Here is a 20404-nt window from a genome sequence, read left to right as displayed (position 1 = left end):
CTGGTTAGTCCAGCAGTAACTCCAGGAAGATGCACAGTGATGACCCCATGGGGCATGCTCTCCTGAGTGAGGGTGAAGAGCATGCATGCTCCACTAGGCTTTCACTGCTGTGTGTGAGGAGTGAGGTCAGCTGCAGAGGAGGCATCTTTGGACTCAACTCATCTGGGATTTCAAACTTTTCAATCTTACAGAACAGAAATAAGGCCTTATAGGCCCTACTTTCCTCACATATATTTGATCTGTAACTTAAGGGCTTACAATTCACAATCTTAAGCTTAGATCTACAAGGTACTTTTGTGTTAGTTTAGCTTATAGGTCAAAACTTTAAAAGGGTCATATGTTCAAAAGCTACAGAAAAGTGAGCTAAAACTAGAGAGAAAAATCTTCCCATATTCACCAAACTGGTTGTCTTTCCCCACCCAAACAAGTCTTCCTTTTTATTTTCAACTAGGAATATAAACTTTATCATGTTGTACATACCCTTTCAATAACATGAACAAAATACTCTGTTGGGTGCAGATGTATTCAACAGTAGGAGTTCTTGTACCAATCTGTCTTCTGAGAATATTGTTGAAAATTTGAGCCACGTCTTTTTTGCCCTATTAGGAATACAACCATTAAAATATTTACCTGTCTAAATATTAAAATGTCCATCCACCCTTCAATATAAAGTCAAAGAGTCACTGCGTAGTAGTCATGACTGAGTATGAGTTTCCAACATTTGTAGACATTAAATTTCCACTTTTATTTAGTTATCACGAATTCTTAATTTTAATAGTGTGCATTTTTAACACAATTTTATCATCAAAGTAAAAATCTCGTTATAATCCATGTTAATTTCAACCACCTCTAGCTCTCAGAAGCACACTGACTCAGAACGGAAAGCAGCTGTTGGCAGCGTACTTATAATCTGTGGTAATCTGTAGAATATGAGCCTGAGACAAGCTGATACTTCTGTTGTGAAGAATATAGTGTGCACACTTTTACTGAAATGGAAAAGGAGAAGGTTGTACTCTCAATGTAATGACATTAGAGAATTCTGTAAAAAGCTGAGTTTTAAGGGCAATTAGATAAACACCTCTATTTAACTCAGTCACTTAGGAAAGATTTAAAATACATTAATAATGAAAGCACTAAGCATTACAATACAATAGTTCAGAGACAAGAACTTTACAATACTACTGCACAAAACAGACAGACCATCTAGTGAACCTTAACAACTGGAAAGCTGATTAAGAAATTAATAATGAAGAATTGGCTCCCAAGAGATGTATCAGAATAGTCATTGTCACAAGGCTAAGAAAGCCAAGAGAGCACTGAAGCCCATGGACAGATTATCCTGGGGCCTGTGTTGGCTCAGGTGCAGTAATACTAACTTCTACAAATCAGTCCCATGGCACACACTTAAAAAAACAAAACAATCAACAACAACAAACCTAAAAACTGATGCCTCTAAAGTCTCAAATGAATATTAAATTCAATGTTCAGTTTAGGGAACAAAATAGGTGGAGAAAAATGAGAAGAATTAGATATCCCAAATGTACCCCTCAAGTTAGCAGAAAAAAAAATGCTTAGAATTTAATACACTATTAAAAGTATACAAAATCGTCTATATAAATGGAAGTATCTTAGTTCTATCTTCTCTATAACAGGACAAAAATGTTTATTTTCCCTTCTTTAAAGAAGTATTGAAGTAGCCATCCTTCTCCTCTTCAAACTGTATCATATCATCCCCCTCCCTGCCAAAACCTACACAGACATCAATCCCTCCGGCTGATAAACACCAAGACTTAAAGCATGCTCATGATAGTCAGGGGGAAGCTGCTTATACCCATGTCCAGTTCTTTGTATATATGCTTCTCAGGCTGAAATCAAGGGCCATTATCTTCATGAACTTACTATACACTTAACATGGCATGATCCAATTGCATGGGCTGAGGCAACAAAATTCAGGGGTTGAGGGGAGCAGGCCCCAATAGAAAAAAGCAAGCTGTGTTGTCTGCAGCTAGCCCAGGAGTAAATGGCTTGGTTGTTTTTCTGTTCCAGCTGCGGGGCCAAGGAGTGCAGGCTCAATGTTACCAGACAAATTTTATAGAAGTCAGAATTCAAAATTGTGAATAAAGTCTATTTCAACATTACACTAAATAAAAAAAAATTAAAAACAGTGTCAAGCAAACACAAAATGCATGATCTCTGCTCTAAGAGACATTTTTAAAGTTGTAACATTCTATGACTTTCTTTAGATTGCTCATTCCTTGACTTAGAGAGCACCTGTTTCTGAAATATAACCTAAATGAAAGGGCATCATGAACACCCAAGAAACTTCACATATAATGTGAAATGTGTTTATAAAGGTCAGGAGCCCCTGAATCAATAGGGATCTTAAAATGTCCCAAAGGATGGAATGCACAAAAAAGACCACAAGAAGTATTTTTGAGAATTAAGAAATGGATTTCTTACCTCAAAGTCAATGAGCTGTAAGTCAGCTACCAGGGTGCTGAGGAGCCCGCTATTGTATAGCTCCTGAGCCAGCTGAGCTACTGCTTCTGTCTGAGGCTCTTTCTCATTTGTGCCATACAGAATTTCTTTCATGGCAACCAAATTTTTGGAAACTTCTTCTGTAGCCTGATTTTTTAAGGAAGGTGCAGAAGAGAAAAACAATTTTTAAGAAACACATTTTATATTTATGTTAGCTAACAATTCAATTCTATATTATTTAACCTCAGACCTACGTGCAAGCTCCATCTCTTTCCTCAGAAGCTGGATAATGTACATGGATACATGACTGCATGCACTCTTCCCAGGAAGGATGACATGCTCTGAGTATACAATGGAAACCCAGCTAATGTGGAGGAGAAACAGGAATGACAAGTCTGGGATCCTCTTAAGCTCAGGGAAGTACTGCAGAAGAGGAGGTGAGCTGGTGGAGCAGTGTATGTGTGAGAGAGACAGAGAGAGAGAGAGAGAGACTAACAAGCAATTGTCAGGGAACAGGAACAGCACAAGACAGAAATGAGGGAGAGGGAAAAGTACAGGGTCTATATTATAGTTTGGCTCTGAAGTAGGCTCATGGGTAAAGGGCTTGGTTTTAGTCAGTAGGCTTTGAAGAAATGATTAGATCAAAGGGGGTCTAATCCCATTACATATATCAATCTACTGATGGATTAATAATCTGATAGCTCTATTGAAAAACTAAGGCCTAGTTGAGAGAAGGTTACTAGGAATGTGCCTTGACTTCAGACTCCTCTCTTACTCTTTTTGATTCCTGGTTGCTACAAGCTTTCCATCAACAACAGGCTTGCCTTAAGCCTAAAAGCAATGAACTTGACCAACCAGAGACCAAGGCCTCTAACACTGTAAACCTGTACTGGTTAGTGGTTTGCTTGTTATTTGTCAACCTAACACAAGTTAAGAGTCATCTGAGAAGAAGAAACTGTAATTGAAAATGCCTCCCTTAAACTGACCCCTGGGGGCACTTTCTTGATTACTGTGGCACTCTGACCTCTGGGTATATCCTTTGTGTGGTATAGGAAAGTAAACTGAGCAATCCATGGGAGCAAGCCAGTAAGTAGCATTCCTCCATGGCTTCTGCTTGAGTTCCTGCCCCAACTCCTCTTTCCTCTCCAAGTCACACAGGGCATTTGGCAAAACACTCAAATGGCTAGCCTTAGTAGGTATACAGGAGTGGCTGAGCCTACGTTCTGCTTTCATCTCATCCAACAAAGTTTAACATCAAGCTTGAAGAGACAAACTAGAAATACAAGCAACCAAAAGAAATGACACTGACAGAATAAATAGGATGCAAAAAGTCACAAAATGATATGAAACACAGTCAAGAAAACCAAGGATATTAAATAAAAAAACTAAAGACATAAATTAGTTAACAGCAGTAAAGACACGCAGAAGAAACATTGCTGAGTAGTAATAACCATGCAAAAATGAATCATGGGAGTGAAGTAGAGGGGGAAATCACATTCATGAACTTTAGGGTAGGGAGTGAAGTAGAGGGGGAAATCACATTCATGAACTTTAGGGTAAGTCTAAGTAATATTTATATAACTATAGTTCCCAAAGCAGGATGAATGCAAATAACTTTGATTTGCCAGGTGCACACCTTTAATCCCAGCACTTGGGAGGTAGAGTCAGGCAGATGTCTTTGAGTTTGAGGCCAGCCTGGTCTCTACATTGTTCCAGGAGAGCGAGGACTACATAGAGGGACCCTATCTCAAAAACAAAAACCAAAAAACCCTAAACAAAGAACAAAATATAAATTTGACAGAAACTGCCAAAACAAATACTGGTAAAATTCAAATAAATCTCAAGTGTAAGAAATAGGGATAAGGTGGCTGGAAAGATGGCTCTGTCTTAAGAGTACTGGTTACTCTTCCAGAAGACCCAGGTTTGAGTTCCAGGCCTCCATGGGTACTCACAACAGTCTGGTAACTCCAGTTACAAGAGATATGATGCCCTCTTCTAAACTCCTGGTAAGATACCCTGTCTCAAAAAAGATAGGGATAGAGAAAAATACTGAACATCCACCTCTGGCCTCTACTCATGTGCACCATAGATGTACATACATCCCCTTTCAGAATATACCATAATTCTATTAGTTCCATTAAAGAACCCTGATGGAGCTGGGTGGTGGATAGACCTGTGTGAGACAGAGGCTGGCCTGGTCTACAAAGAGAGTCCAGGACAGCCAGGGCCCTGTTACACAGAAAAACTCTGTCTTGGGAAAAACAAAACAAAACAAAAAACGACGACAAAAAACCCCCACCAAAGGTAGGGGAATGTCCCAGCCCTAACCCCAGACAGAGAAGATCCTGCCCATGGTATAGCACTTCTTTCCTGACAGATGTCAGAACAGCTGGAGGGCATCTTTAAAGGTTTGGGCAATCATGAGAAAGAATTTAGAGTTGAGTGACTCTCTTTGCCTTCCATGGGTGCTACAGATTAAAGCCAAACAGAGTACATGACACCACACTGAAGGTTTTAACTTCTCACTATTTAACTGTAATTTCATTATTAGCCTAACACCCAGGCTGTACAGACATATCTGTGTTCTGAAGGATATCCAGCAAATCACCTATCACATCACACCTCTGTGGCCTGCCTAAATTGGTAACCAAAATGCCTAACAGGAAAAAACCATAATTGGGCCTATCATAATATCTTTGCAGTAATGATCTAATACAATGTGTGTGAGTGTGTGTGTATGTATGAGATCCACCTGGCTCCTTCAGCACCCTGCTGAAAAACACAAACATGTCCTCTTCCCCATATTAATACGGGGTTGGGGCCCTGCCATGTTCTAGTAATTGGATCTTTCCATTTCACTTGGGAATAATTATCTTTGGTATTAAAGTACCACAATGGCTCAGCCGCAGAATGGCCTTGTATGTATACGTGTACACACACACACACACACACACACACACACACACACACACATACACACACACACACACACACACACACACACACACACACACACACACCCTGGCCCCCACCATCCCCACCTAGGATTTCTCTGTATAGCCCTGGTTGGAACTCTCTCTATAGACCAGGCTGTCCACCAATTCACAGAGATCTACCTGCGTCTGCCTCCCAAGTGCTGAGATTAAAGGAATGAGCCACCACTGCCTGACTATGATCTAATAAATTTAGGGTGTAGTTACTCAGCACTATTTGCAAATCATATTTGTAATTATTTTTGTTAAATACCTTGATAAAATAAAGATACTTCTTTCATATTTTCTGAGTATAAATTTTGAAAAAAAAAATGAAGTTAATTTAGTAAAATCTTTTCACTAACCCATTTTGACCAGGTGTACTGTGCATGCCTTTAATCCTGGTGGAAGGGAATTGATCTCTTTGAGCTCCATTCCAGGCCGGCTTAGTCTTCATAGGAAGCTTCAGGCCAGTCAGGGATATACAAGGAGACTCTGACTTAAAAAATAATAATCAACTATTTTGATTTCTAAGGCTTTCCGCCTAAATGCTTACAAACTGCCCTACACCAACCCTACTATGAAACCCTAGGTGCCTATGTGCAGCAGAGCTTACCTTTTCTGGTCGAGTATCTATTGTTTACACTGCTTAGAGTTCTGAGTAGTTCAGTATCTCATATGCAATAAAGAACCCCAAATGTAATTTTTCTGGACCAAGAGGAAATCACTTAAAAGCAGGATAGATTCTATTATAATCTGTTTCCATGCAGTGCCTTTTCAGTTCCATCTCATTAACCTTTATTCCAAGTGATTCTCATTGACCAAAAAATAAATAAATAAATAAATAAATCTGGCACTTAATAAGGTTTTTAAGTGGGTTACCTGGTGGTTTTATGCCCATGATCCTACATGGCAGGTCTCCTTTGCTTTTCTGGTTAGACTCAAATTTTAACAATCTTAGAAACTCTTAGTTGATTCATTTTGAAATCATTATAATTTTAAACTTTAAACTCAGGTCAAATTCCATGCTTTTTTTCTGAGAGCAACAAGTGCCTAAGAAAGGAGGGACAGCTAAAGGGCAAGGGTTTCATCTTGAGGTGATGAAATGTTCTAGAACTGACTGCACATACATCCATGAATAAACTAAAAGGAGACAGGTGATCTTCATGGTATGTAAATTCAATAAAGCTGTCTTTCAAAGACATAAGAGAGGCAGGGACAAAACAGAAAGCTATACTTCTGAGTTGAAAGCTACGTTCACTAGCAAAGTCCCCTCCCTTTCCCAAGATGCACTACCTGCAGCATTAGGGGTGAGAAGACAAGGACAATGGAATTACATATCTACCTCTCAATGCTTACTTGCTTTTGGATTCTGATCCCCTCCTGCCCTCTTGGGAACCCAATGTATTATCTCTTCTCATATAACCAATTCCCAACTCACCCAATTTTCAGCATTTACACATGATCAAGACTCTTTAACAGAACTAAATAAGCTCTTCTGGACACCACAAATTCCTCCCAGCTACACTTCACCCATAATTAAATCTCTCAAATATTTGCCCAAGTTTGCACATCTCCTGTATTCACTGCGCATCCCAACCCCACATGGCTCCTATACCTAACACTTCATTGCTTTTGGCTAGCCAACAGTGACTTGCATGCCACTAAAGGTAATTACTGCCTGTCTTCATTCTGTCTGGACACCTGCAGCCTTCGTACTTGTTGCTTACTGTACCCTTCCCCACCTCTCTAGTTGCTTCTTGGTCTCCTTTTCAGTTTGTCCTCCTTGCTAAATAAACCGGTAAATATCAAGTATTTTACAAAGCCAGGTATGAGGACCTCTTTCCTTCCCTTTATTACCCTATAGTTCCTCTTTAAGTGATCTCATCCACACCCACTCCTTTAATTAACTCCTAAAAGCAGATGCCTCAGAGATCCCATCTCCAGTTCTCCCGGGCGTTGCCACTCGGCAGTCTACACAAAGTGTTTCCAGTTAGACATCTTACTGTACGGTTACTGCTTCAAACCCAATGAGTCTACAGCAGAGCTCAGGTTGTTGCCCACTGCCTGCTATTTTTTCCTTGTCCTTAGACCAGCAGTAATACAAGTCCCTGCACGTATCAGAACTCAAGGGTCACTGACAACTCTCCTTCTAAGCCAGCAATGGCTAAGTGTCTCCAACTCTCCCAGATCCAGCCCTGTTGTCTCTTCTGCCATCACCATCAAAGTCCTGTAACTCCTGCAGAAACTACTAACTAGATTACTGACTGGCTTCCTTCTACTCCTGTTAGAACTCCTATATTCTTTTCCAGATCATGACACAGATAACAAAGACGTGTTGAAAATGCTCCAATGATTACTTATGTCTCTTTGAATGGTGCAAACTCTTTCTTAACATGACCTATAATACAAAATCTGGCCCTAACTATGGCTAGACAGTATAGTTTCTCCCCCTCTATTTACCTACGACGTTATGGGTTTTCCTCAGAGTCCTTCCATATGTGGTTTGCTATGCTCATGTGTCCTTTGCACCCACCCCCTGGCCAATCCCCTTTCTTTCTGTAGGGTTTCGCTCAGTCTTGGATCACTTTTTTACAGGTCTTCTGAGGTAAAATCTGTCACACACTAGTCTACTTCTTCCTCGCACTGTTTCTCAAAGCTGCACATTATTCCTCACTTTATCATTTCCCAGTTTCTTCCCTTCTGCTACACTGTGAGCTTGTAGGTGCTCCATACATGTAGCAGATACAGGACCTCAAGGGGAGCCACTCTGGAAAACCCCACTGAAAAGGCAACAGGAAGAGTGCTTTAAAAGGCCCAGAAGGAGACTAGATTGTACAGAAGAGTTTGGAGCGGGGCCGGCAGGGTGAGTGTTAGGAGCAGCTCATCTGGTTTACTTCTAGAAAGAACCACTAAATTCAGAATCCCTGTTTAACTCCCCTAGCACTGCTGGTTCACCAAATAGGCAAAGCAAGAACTGAGCTAATCTTTCAGTTACTGATAAAGGAAGAAAAGAGGGTGGCTACTAGAGTTAGGAACCAAATGCTGTCTGATACTGGAAAAACGCACCTGACTTTAATAAAGAGCAAAGCACCTGAGATTGAGATTGAAGGGGGGGAGGGGGAGAAAGGAACTGCAATTCAATGAAAAGGATGAAAAGGAATCAACAAATTAACCACAGCATTATCTGCCTGACCATGTAAGGCTGCCATGTTACTTAAGGATTTAGTACTCTAAACTTGGATCTAGGTGTTCACATTGTCATGGTGCAGACCTCTCCCCAAGCTAACCCCAAGGAAAAACAGTTCCTGCATCTGGTATTCAACTAACTGAAAAGAACGGTTTGTTTCCCTGCTGGCTGTGTTGGAAATCTTGAGTCACAGCACACCCACACTCCTATCACTCCGTAAGGGAAACCAGTAAGTTCAAAGGTAAGTGTGCCTTCTGCTACACATCTAAAACAGTTCTCAAGCAGTGGGTCAAGACCCTGCTGGGGTCTGAATAACCCTTTCACAGGGGTCAAATATCAGAAACTTACATTACAGTTCATAACAGTATCAAAATTATAGTTATGAAGTAGCAATGAAAACAATTTTATGGATGGAGGTCACCACAACATGAGGGAACTGTATTAAAGGTCACAGCCATTAGGGAGGTTGAGAACCATTAGTCTAATTTGAATACTGTCTGTCAGCTCTTTTCACTCACTCTATTTCAGACTTGTTTGAACGTTCTGCCAACTTATGGCTAATTTATTTAATTTGCCCATATATTTATTATTTGATTATTCATTTATGCAATGAGGATCAAAATCAGGGTCTTTTACTTATTTCAACTATTTGTGTGATTTCTGATTCCTATTACCTGAACAATTTCCAACTGATTAAACAAAAAGTAAGCAAACCAGTGAGAAAGGGCACAGCCGCAGCCGCACGCACGCAGGCAGGCACACACGATAATCCTGCAGGCATTATTAAATTGCCACAGAGAGAATGGTCATGCTGGATTGGACTGGTTTCTTTCAGTGTTCTGCTGAGGCCATGCCAAGTGCCATTTCTGGAGTATACATAGCAGTCAATGTATACTCTGCCTCACTAACCACATCCTTCTCATCTGCACTTCCTACTTATGTTCCCACACCCACTGAGTCGCTTTTCACACTTACAGCACCTCTAACTAAATACTCCCCCTTTCAAGCTGCTGAATCCCCGCTCACCTAATCCACTGGCCCCTCACCGAGGACTTATCTGTGTGCTAAGACTATGCCTCAGTGCTGCCACAAGAGATCAATGCTTCTGGATTCCTTACACTCCTGGATGATTTCACCCACAACTTTTCTACCCCAGCTCCCAAAGTTGTAATCATTGTAAATGGTGAGGGAACACATGCATACATGGTTTACCAATGATTTGTGCTCCTTGTCTGACTTCAATCCAGCTGAGAAACACTCCTGTCTGCTGGACTGATTTCCTAGGAGTGCACATTTCAAAACAGCTGCACTTTCCTCCAGCACGTTTAGTATCCTACTCTGGATATGCACATCTCGCTTTACTCCTCTATGAAGAGACCTTCCAGGGAAAACTTTCTAAATTCTTGTTCCATAATGATACACTCCTGCTATCTTTTGACTCAATCCCAGAATACATGTGCTGTACTCCTGAATACTTTTTTTGTTTTGTTTTGAGACATACCCTCACTACGCAGAGATGGCTGATGTGGAACTCACTATACATTTGAATTAATTTAAAACTGACAGTAATCTCCTGCCTCACCCTCGTGGAATTATGGGCATATGCCACCAGGTTTGACCTAAAATATAAACCTGACCTTCCAGTACTAGGGACTAAACACAGGGCTTTGAACATGCTAGTTAAGTATTCTACCATGGAGCCATAATCCCAGCACCCAAGATACTAATCAAGTAGTTTTTACTTTGACCAAGTACTTGGTGTAAACATTACCTGTAATAATCAGTATCTTCCGAGGGGATGCCCCTCAGAGGGGCTCTTGCCAAACTGACCAACCTATACTAGTTACGTTGTGAAAAGACATCAGCTAAGACCCAAATCGAGGATCATTCTATAAAATATTCAAGTATTTAGGCCACAAGGTTAAAGAAAGACTGACCAAGAAGCTGTTCCAGATTGAAGCAGCTAGGCAGATGTGACCTGAACTGGACTGCTGGTCCAGAGGTTATTTGAAGGCTTCGTGCATCAACAGTAGTGTGCCCTGTTACTTTCTTGATTTCCGTCTTCCCACTGTGGCAATGTTAAATGTAACCTTTGTGGAGGTGGGTAGAGTCTGACAAGTTTACCAACCCTCTTATTCTGCCATTTCTTTCCAGGTAGGGGCATCTCACCTCACTACCAAAAATCTATGGCTCTATGTCTGTGTGCTGCAGAAAGGGCTTTACAAGGGCCTCAAGGATATCCTTTCTGGTTTTAGAGGATCATCTGATCCTTAACCTGATCTCAAATAAAGGTCTTTAATTCTTTTGTTCTGTCTTCTACTTTCATTTTCACCTGGAGCAGAGATGATACTCCAGATGAAAGCCTGAGCCGTCACACCCCTCCTCCTTCCCTTCCAGGTGTGCTCCAGCTGCCCTCCCTCCTGGAGCCCCATCCTTTCCTGCTACCTAACAGCAGCTGTGCCTTTCTTCCGTCACCAGCCTTGCAGGGCTGAACCTTCTCATGTTCCTCTCATTTCCTTAACATACTTAAAGAGTTTTGGAAAGGGCTGACTCATACTCTTAACTTTACCTGCACTCTAGTGTCTGACAGCAATTTACACATGGAATGACGTCATGATTTTATTAGTTGGCAGAACACTCTTCAAGTGCTCATCAGTTGGACATGGTGTTCTGAAACACAGATGCTACTCCTGCATGGCCAGGGAGCCTCATATTATGTTTCACATGCAAACTGCTTTATTAACAGCAGCCAACTGTTTATATAAATACTTAGTCAAGAGTACCCCTTGTGACAAGTTACTCATTTGACTGGAAAATGAAGTCACATGTCCCTCACTGCTTACTCTACAAGGTAAGAGGGAAAAAATTTGGTTAAGATCTTAGTTGTTTCCTTAGGACTTTTGAGAAGTGACAAATGAAGTAGCTGCATATAGCAAAACCTCCAAGTGCCTGAGTTGAGCAGAGTTTGGGCATGGCAGTTTCTTAGAATTCAGGCTATGGGGTAGAAGACATAGCTTAAGTCCCTTGGAGGGCAGGAAAGGGACTCCTGAAGTAGGAAGGTTCCCTAGCATCTACACACAACCAAATAAGAACTTTATTTAGCTTTGGGAATTATTTTTAAAATATTTAAGTTATTGGATCAGTGTAAACAACGGTGCAATTGGCCTATTTCAGGACCTTCCAAACCAGAAAGCCTTTCTGCCTTAAACCTGACATCTTTATAACACTCATCTGTGTTGCTGAGGCTCAGGCCACACTGCGGTCAATGTGCACAGAGCCAAGGCCATATCAACACCAACCATACAGATGGAAGATGGATTAAGGCTTTCACTGGGTGAAAGCAGGGTGTGGGGAGGGTTACTTTGTTTTTACAAATTAGCAATTTCAAAATAAACATTGAAAGCAAAATGAAGTAGCATATGGGGTGAATGCCTTCAGTCCCAGCATTCAGGAGGCACATGCGGGCAGAGCTCTCTATGTTTAAGACCAGCCTTGTCTAAACAGCCAGCTCCATGACCACGCCAGCTAGACCCACATAGTAAGAAGAAGAATCAAAGTTCTGTATGGAAGCATGTGAAGATGAGACAAAGCTGTAAGATGGAATCTAAAGTAAAGTAAGGTCAGTAAGATGGCTCATCTAGTAGAGGAGCTTGCACACTGAGGCCTGGGAACTTGAGAGGAGCCCCAGGTCCCACAATATGGCTGAAGAACTGACTTCTGAGACTTTTCTCCAGGGATATCATGGCTCTCACATAAATAAACACACACTCACACACAAGAAATTGGTAGATATTTTTGGTGCATTATTATATTATATTATTATTATATTAACTCCTGTACTGAATGCTTTTTAACCTCTTCACTGCAGAAAGTATCTGACAATGCTAAACTAAAGGATTGTGGACTTAAAAAAATAATCTGTTAATAACTTCTGGTGTCAAAGATTTCTCTAAGCAATTTAGTAACCACGAGTCATAGTGAAAGGGCCATGCTATGAAAAGGGTATTCCCTTCCCCCTGTTGAATATGCTAGCAAACATACTCTTCTCTCAGAACATTAGTGTTCATGCTGATGAAGAAAAACAAATACAAGCTGGCCGTGGCAGCCATCTCTTCTTTTATGGCAGGTAGTGGGTAGTATATGAGAATAGTTATTACTATGGCACAGCTGTTAGGCTATGGTAAAACAAGGTTCACACTGCTCTTTTCTGCCACTTACCTAAAAATAAGGATAGTAAGCTTTTTCTTCTTGTATAAAGAAAGAGCTTTTGGTAATTTTTTTTTTTTCTTAAAGGATGACAAAGTTAAAAAAGGGCTGATCTATCTGTACAATACACAGTCTTAACATGGTAACTATGTGCTATGGAACACAAGCAAAAACACCAGCATGTTACAAGTGAAGGAATAAACAATCACATGGTTTAATCATTTTGTCTAAGAAATAATAAGAAACAAATGGGAAAATGTCTGTGGACACAATGACTAAAGTAGAAATATACAATTTTATTATGGTTCGGCATAGCTAATTGTGAATTCCATTTCCATATAATGAGTTGCTTAGGAAACAGTTTTTTCACCTGAGAATGGTAACAAGAAGCCAATGGATCTCAAAGTAACAGAGGCTCCTCTGTGAAGCATCTCACAAAAGGATGGTGGTGTACAGATGTGCCAACAGTGTGGTTAGCACTCCCTCGATAGCACTTAAGAATTAAGCGCTCCCCTAGCCCATGCTAACACTCCATAAGGAGGAGCTAAGAAAGCCAGCTTCCACCACTACACTGCCTAATATGAAGACAAAAGGAGACTCCCTATTAGACTTCCACTCATAGGCCTGAGCTCTGTCTCCTGTCACACGTGAAGAATGTTTAAACCTTGCTTTACAGCAGATGGCCCCTTAAAACCATTTCGCTAGGAACTATGCCGAGACTTCTAGTCTTCAAAGACATTCTGCACAAATCTAACTCCTTCTGGCTCACTGAACTATTACTTACAGTAGTTTTGACCTGCCATGTCAGCCTCGTTATTCCTTTCAACACACATCATTCCACAACCTCAAGCAAGGACTTTGCTTGGAACAGAATTTGAGTAACAGACTTCTGTTATTGCAACCTGTCCTTAACAGTCTCTTTAGGAGCTTTATTACATTATTTATTTTTGGAGCACATATAGGTTTTTCTAAGCCACATCCGCTCTGGCTGAAGCATGAAACGAACACCTTTTCTCCTTCTCTCTCGAGTTACAGTTGATGTGCAACACTCTAAGTACGTAGTGTACAGTTTGCTGTGCTCGCGTGTGTATACCTTACGAAACCATCAAGAAAGTGGACATCATTACCAAAAGTCTCCTTATGTCCCCCCGTAGTCATTTTTTAATTTATTCTCTATTCCTATATACCAAAGCAACCACCAATCTGCATTCTGTAGCTATAGACTGATTACATTTTCTAGAATCATGTCCACTGGCTACTTTCAGCAACATATTTATTTTGAAATTTGCCTATTATATACAGTTCATCCTTTTATTGTAACAGTGCTTTATTACACAAACGTGGCCCAAGTGGTTTATTCATGCACCTGGTTATTTCCTGATTTGGTCTATTACACATAAAACTTCATACAAGTCTTTGTATGGATATTTATTTCATGTATTCTTGGGTATATACTTAGGAGTGGCATGGTCAGATCAAAGCTGATTTAAGATCGGTTCTTTAAGAACTTGCCTGCCTTCTAAAGTGGTTACACCATCTCATACTCTCAGCAGCTCCAGCTGCTCTGGCATAGTGAATGTGTTCCATATTAAACACTCTAAGACTCTGTGCTAACTGATTCTTCTTTTCTGCCTAATTTCACCATCCATCATTATCTATTCTAATCAATCAAACTGCTGGTTATGGTTTTTATTTCCTTCAGGTAAATTAATCATACTATACGTTCAGAGTTGAGGGCTATATCGTGCTGCAGAACACAGGAACCCTGTGATTAAACTGATTCAGAGTTAGACATACTACTATATTCATTTAATCATGAAAAAAGTTTTCTGATTATCCCGAACTACAGGGGGAGTACCCTAGAGGCTCCAATATTTGAATACTTGGCCTCTAGTTAGTGGAGAGTTTGGGAAGGTTAGAATGTGTGACCTTGTGGAGGAGGTGCGTCACTGTGGTTGACGCCACTCAAGTGTTGTCTGTTGCGGCTTCAGGATCAAACGTGAGCTCTCAGCTGCTGCACTAGCCACCTGCCGCTATGCTTCCCCTCCACTGTAGACTAAACCTCTGGAACCAGGAGCCCAAGAAACATGGTCTTTTTGTAAGCTAACTTGGCTGTGGTGTTTTGTTACAGCAACAGTGAAGCAATCAATATAAAACTCAGCAATACTAGCACAGGACAGAGCTCTAAGTGCCAGTACTAAAAGAGAAATATGATTCTTGGTCAACTTCAATCAATCCAAGGAGTCACTGGTTAGGGCTCCTTACTGCTAGTTACATACTCCATGTGGGTGTTTTATCACATTCAGCAGGCATTAATGCTAGATGAGAGCAAGGTGGCACCAGTCTGCATGAACTGCTTTCTATTCCATCTTCAATATATAAGTATTTACTGAGGTATGTCTTTAAAGGCTCATATTCCACTGAGAAAGAAACATAATTACATATATTACACAGAAAAAGAGAACAAGAGGGGAAATGCAGAACAAGTCTTCATTTTAAATAGCAAACTGGGTGAAAAGGTGGTATTTGAAAAAAGATCCTATGTGAACCACAGAGGGAGCTAGGAAGAAGACCCTGCAGAAAGGCAAGAGCCAAATGCAAAGGCTTAAGGCAGAACTGTGAGTTGCTCAAGGGGAAAACTGTGTGTGGGGTGGGGTAGGGGCACTAAGCTCAGGGTTAGGTTTTTTTTTTTTTTTTTTTTTGTCAATCTGAAGATGGCAAATATTTCAGGTTGGCAGGACACATACAATTTCTATCTCATGTATTTGGTTTTGTTTATTTGAGACAAGTTCTCTTATAATCCTGGTTATCCTGGCTGTAACTCACAGAGATCTGCCTGCCTCTGGAGTGCTGGGTAAACAGGCTATGATTATCAATCCTTAAAAATGTTAAGAACCACTCATTGTTCAAAAATAAGATCTAAGGTGGGTGCAATGGTGCATGTCTGCAATCCCAGCACTCTGGGACACTGAGGCAGAGGAAGGCAGATCTCTGGGAGTTCGAGGCCAACCTGGTCTACAAAGTGAGTCCAGGCAGCCAAGGCTACACAAAATCCTGACTTGGAAAACAAAAACAAAAACAAAAAAGACCCAGACAAGATTTGGCTGCAGACAGTACTTTGGGCTCATGGAAGGTCTTAATTTAGAACAAACATTATTTGATTTGTTTTGAAAAGATCACAATGGATATAGATACTGTAGAAATCCTACACAGAATCAAAGATGGCTCAGACCACTGACAGGATTAGGTTCTGCTTTTAAAAATTATTTTCTACAAACAACAGATTTGGGAAGAATCATGGGTGCTTTTTTGATCTGTACCTATAAGAATGGAGTCATGCCCAAGGACTGTAAAGAGCAAACAGAATTAAGTTTGGGAACATGCTTTCTTTCAGAGTAGATAGTCTATATTTGACAGGTCCCCCAAAGATTCCGTGATGATCTGAACAGAACTGTTTTAGACTTAAATATGACATTGGGTAGAAGAAATGGCATCTAAGCACATCTCACTTTATCTGTAACATGGGTCCAGCATTCTGTCTTCTGAATAGGGTTCAGGATTCTTTCTGGTTAAAGTACTCCTGAACAGCCTGTACTTTCTGTTACAGTGAATAACACAGCTAGATGACACTAATATGGACACAGACATATTCTACAGTTGATAGTTAAAGAAGGCTGGATATTCTACTCAATTAGCAGTCCTAATTTTCCCTTGCATCTTGCTTCTTTTATTTGTTTGAGACAGAGTCTCTCTATGTAGCCCTGCCTACCCTGAAACTCACGAGGCAGTCTATGCCGGCCCCAAACTTATGAGATCCTCCTGTCTCTGCCTCCCAAGTGCTTAGATTAAAGGTGTCCATCACCATGCCAGCACTTCAAGCCTAGCTCTTCTTGCATCTTGTAAACATTTATTAATAGCTACTATTATTAACTCCCCTATTTTTTTATTTGCAATAGTTATATTTTAGGTCTCAGTTCTTTCTCTCTCACCATGTATACTAGTCACCATTTCCTTTCAGATATTGACACATCAGTCAGAAATCTCACATGTTTTTCTCCTCTACTCTTAATCTGTTTCAGAATAAGTAATTTACATGTAATTCTTCAGTGTCCCACCACCCTGAACTGTTTGTTTTATACTCATAGCAGGTCTACGCTTGTGTAATGCTGGCTGAGAGTGGGCGTTCTCAACCTCCGCACTAATGACATTTTCGCTGGGTAATTCTTTTTTGTTGCTGTTCTATTTTTAGCATCCCAGGCTTTACTAACTGAATGCCAGTAGCAGACTTCCCCTAGTGTTATCACCAAAATGATCCTGGCATTCCAGCTGTCCTCTAAAAGAACAAAACAGCTTATGAATTAAAAAAAAAAAAAAAAAAAAAATTCAGTCAGGCAGATGACTTCCACCACTTTCTTATATCACTTCCACCAAGCCACGTTCTTAGTTAAGAGTTTTCTCTGTAACCTTATCGAAATTTGAATATTCTGCACCTCTGTTGCTGGTCTCCTTCCTGACATAATTCCCATTAACTATACAGCACACTGCAATGGGGGGACTCTTGGGCTTCCAGGTTTTCATATCCACGATAAGACATCATTTGCCTTGCCCTACTACACGATTTATAATAAAAGGGCTGTACTTTAGAACAATACAAGGCAGTGCCAGTTATTTAAACCTGCAAGACCACATACTTAGTAAAAAAACAAAACAGAAAAACACTGCTGCTGGTTTTACTTAAGAATGCCTGGGAGACCTGTGCACAGTGGCACACACCTGTAATCTCAGGACTCAGGAAGTTTGAGGATGGAGGATCGAGTTTGAGAAAAGTCTAGGCTAAGGGAGAAGGTGGAGGGAGGGAAAATAGGAATACCTATGAAGAAGCAGTTCAGTCATTAATGTTACTAGATTTTGTTCTACCAATTTGGTATATAAGATTGTATCTTTGTTATAAAAAGGAGGCTGGTCTTTGTGCACCGAATATTCAGATGCTAATTTCTGTGCCCTCAGATCACTTTGCAGTCCTAACGTGGGCATTATCATGATTACTGAAGAATCTCCTGTATTAATGTGTAAAGAATGTTCCCCAATTAGCTCTGATTGGTTAATAAACAGATAACAGCCAATGACTGGGCAGAGGAGATAGGAAGGCTGGACTTCTGATCCCAGTGATGGGAAAAAAGAATGGTAGCGAAGGAAGGCGAGGAGGAGTGAGAGAAGGCGCCAGAATGAGTTCACTATGAGGGCAGAGAAATACAGCAGAAGGCTAAGATAGAAGACTGAGATAGCAAGTAACAAGCACATGGCTGGGAAGTAGCAAAACTAGCATGACTGGGTTAGAATAGATGAGTATCTGCCCAGTTATAGAGACATTTTAAGACAGATGCCCAAATGGTGGAGATGTGTTTTAGTGGGCAGGCATGGGATAGAAGGAGAAAGATTCTGAGATGCTTTCTAAGGAAAAGGAAATATATGTTAAGAGTTTTGAAAGATGAATGGGGCGTTGGTGGAAATGGAGGAGGGGAATACCATTCCAAGGAAAACAACAAGACAAAGGCATTACAGTCTACTGATTATCTGATTTCATGGAGGCTGGAACGACTGCTTAGATGCGTGAGGTAGATTAGTGACAAGGACTGTCTTCAAGAAGTGAAACTCACAGGCTCTATTCACAACCCTTTTAGGAAGCGAAGGCATGGGAGTCTTCTGAGAAGACTGGGGAAGGCCTGACTGGATGAGCCCACGTTTTAGAATGTGTTGATTATGTAGATGGAGATACTATGGGTTGAGAGGAAAGCAAAACAAAATAAAACAAAAATCTAGAAAACCAGGAGCAGAAAATGTGACCTAGTGGTAGAACACTTGCCTAGCACACACATGTAGCTTTCAGTTAATGCCCAGTCCTGGGCACCGTGGCTCACACCTGTAATCTTGCAATCCCATGCCAGCATTCAAAAGACTCCCACTTTGCAGACCAGCTTGAGCTACAGAGCGAGACCCTATTTAACAAACAAACAATATCCAAATGGTAACTTACTGGCTTTTAAAAGTTACTTCATAGTCTATCTTGTATTTGGTCCTTAATAAAGGAATTAAAACCAGATGCATACCTTCTCTGCTTTTTTGTCAGAAATGTCCTGCTTTTCCAAAACAGCCATGCTCTCCTTCAGGTTCTTCACAATATCTGCCGGAGACTTGTGAGACTTGCCAAACGGGAACGGCATGACGGCAGCACCAAAGGCTTCCACTGCACTCTACCTGCTTGGCCTGCAACAAAGTACAAAGCTCATGAGAGACAAGTAGAGCCAACAGAAGACACACTTTTACATTACAATCTGTGAAGAGCCATGCTGGGGAGTCAAGAGCACTTGCTGTTCTTCCAGGATGAGGCCTTGGTTCCCAGCACTCACAACTCTCTGATGCTAGTTCCAGGGTTTCTTGCTTCTCCAGACACATACTACATCAGCACACATGCAACCAAAACGCCAAATACACAAAATAAATGTTTTTAAAACTTAAAACCATTTTATATGATGTACAAAGTTTAAGTATCCTGGCAAGCCCACTAAGATGTTTGAAAACGTTGACACAGAGAAACACTCTTAACCTTTAAAGCACCATTTTATCTTCCCTCCACTCCCAAACCTTCTGTTCCCCTAACTACCCAGCAAGCAGGTGCATGCTGCTGCTGCTGACATGTGTAGCAGGGTCTACTTCTCACAGAGCAGCTACCTAGTGTCAGGCCCAGTGCTAAGTACTTCACTCATTCTGACTACCCTGCCAGTCATTACTGCTTATCAAGTTTTTTGCAAGGTTGACAATCTGGCTTATGGTAAACCAAACTCAGTTCTTACTCACCTTGTCCTTAGTTGCAATTGATAGTGTCTATTCTACAGCTAACAAAAATGAGGCAAAAAACCAGAGGAGGCACTCAACCAAATAGCGGCAGCAGCAGCAGCAACATGCTCCTATGCCAGAGTTCATGCTGCTCTCCCAAAACACCCAGTAGAGTTGTCTAACATGCACTCACTGCTCAGTACTGCCGAGCTGGAGGGAGCCCTGACAACACCCTGTGTCAATCTCCCTTAAGGCTGTTACAGCACTGACTTTCTACTTTTCTAGTGTAGATGCAATCATCTCGGATCAACACGTTCCTGGGGATGCTAACAAGTGCTTAACTTCTGTGGTAGAAGAGAGCAACAGTTCAAATAGACAAACCATGATGTCAAATTATCTGATAAGGGCCACAGCTACCCTAAAAAGCTACCATACAGACTCAGGAGAATAGCCAGGTCCAATAATAATTTCAGCACCTGGGAGGCAAAAGCAAAAGGACAGCCTGATTTGCACAGAAGTTCCAGGGCCACAGACTGGGCTGCTGTCACAAATACACAAATTTAACAGGACAACAATGGAAGTGGCTGACAAAGTAACATGTTGGGAGTTACAATTCCTTTTTTCATTAAAACAACAGAAGAGAAGAGCTGGGAGAGGGTATAGATCAGTGGTAAGAGAATGGCCTACTATTTGTCAAAGTGTGGGTTCGATCCCCAGCAATGAA

At 41.0% G+C, this 20404-nt stretch overlaps 1 protein-coding gene across 4 annotated transcripts in view; it reads right to left on the bottom strand.

Moving 5' to 3' along the window:
- Positions 1-20404, bottom strand: part of Cab39 (calcium binding protein 39) — a 72397-nt gene that overhangs the window by 19921 nt on the left and 32072 nt on the right. For all 4 annotated transcript variants that reach the window (XM_021658196.2, XM_060368766.1, XM_021658198.2 and 1 more), the window contains exons 2-4: positions 18954-19110; positions 2461-2625; positions 481-599 (exon numbers count right to left, since the gene is read on the bottom strand). In XM_021658196.2, the coding sequence (XP_021513871.1) occupies positions 481-599; positions 2461-2625; positions 18954-19067 (398 nt within the window). In that variant the 5' untranslated portion in view covers positions 19068-19110. The remainder of the gene's footprint in view (positions 1-480; positions 600-2460; positions 2626-18953; positions 19111-20404) is intronic.

Source organism: Meriones unguiculatus, chromosome 15 (genome assembly GCF_030254825.1).
Source record: "Meriones unguiculatus strain TT.TT164.6M chromosome 15, Bangor_MerUng_6.1, whole genome shotgun sequence".
Lineage (NCBI taxonomy): Eukaryota > Metazoa > Chordata > Mammalia > Rodentia > Muridae > Meriones > Meriones unguiculatus.
Note: the sequence above shows the minus strand (reverse complement) of the source record. Positions and strands in the feature narration are given on the sequence as shown.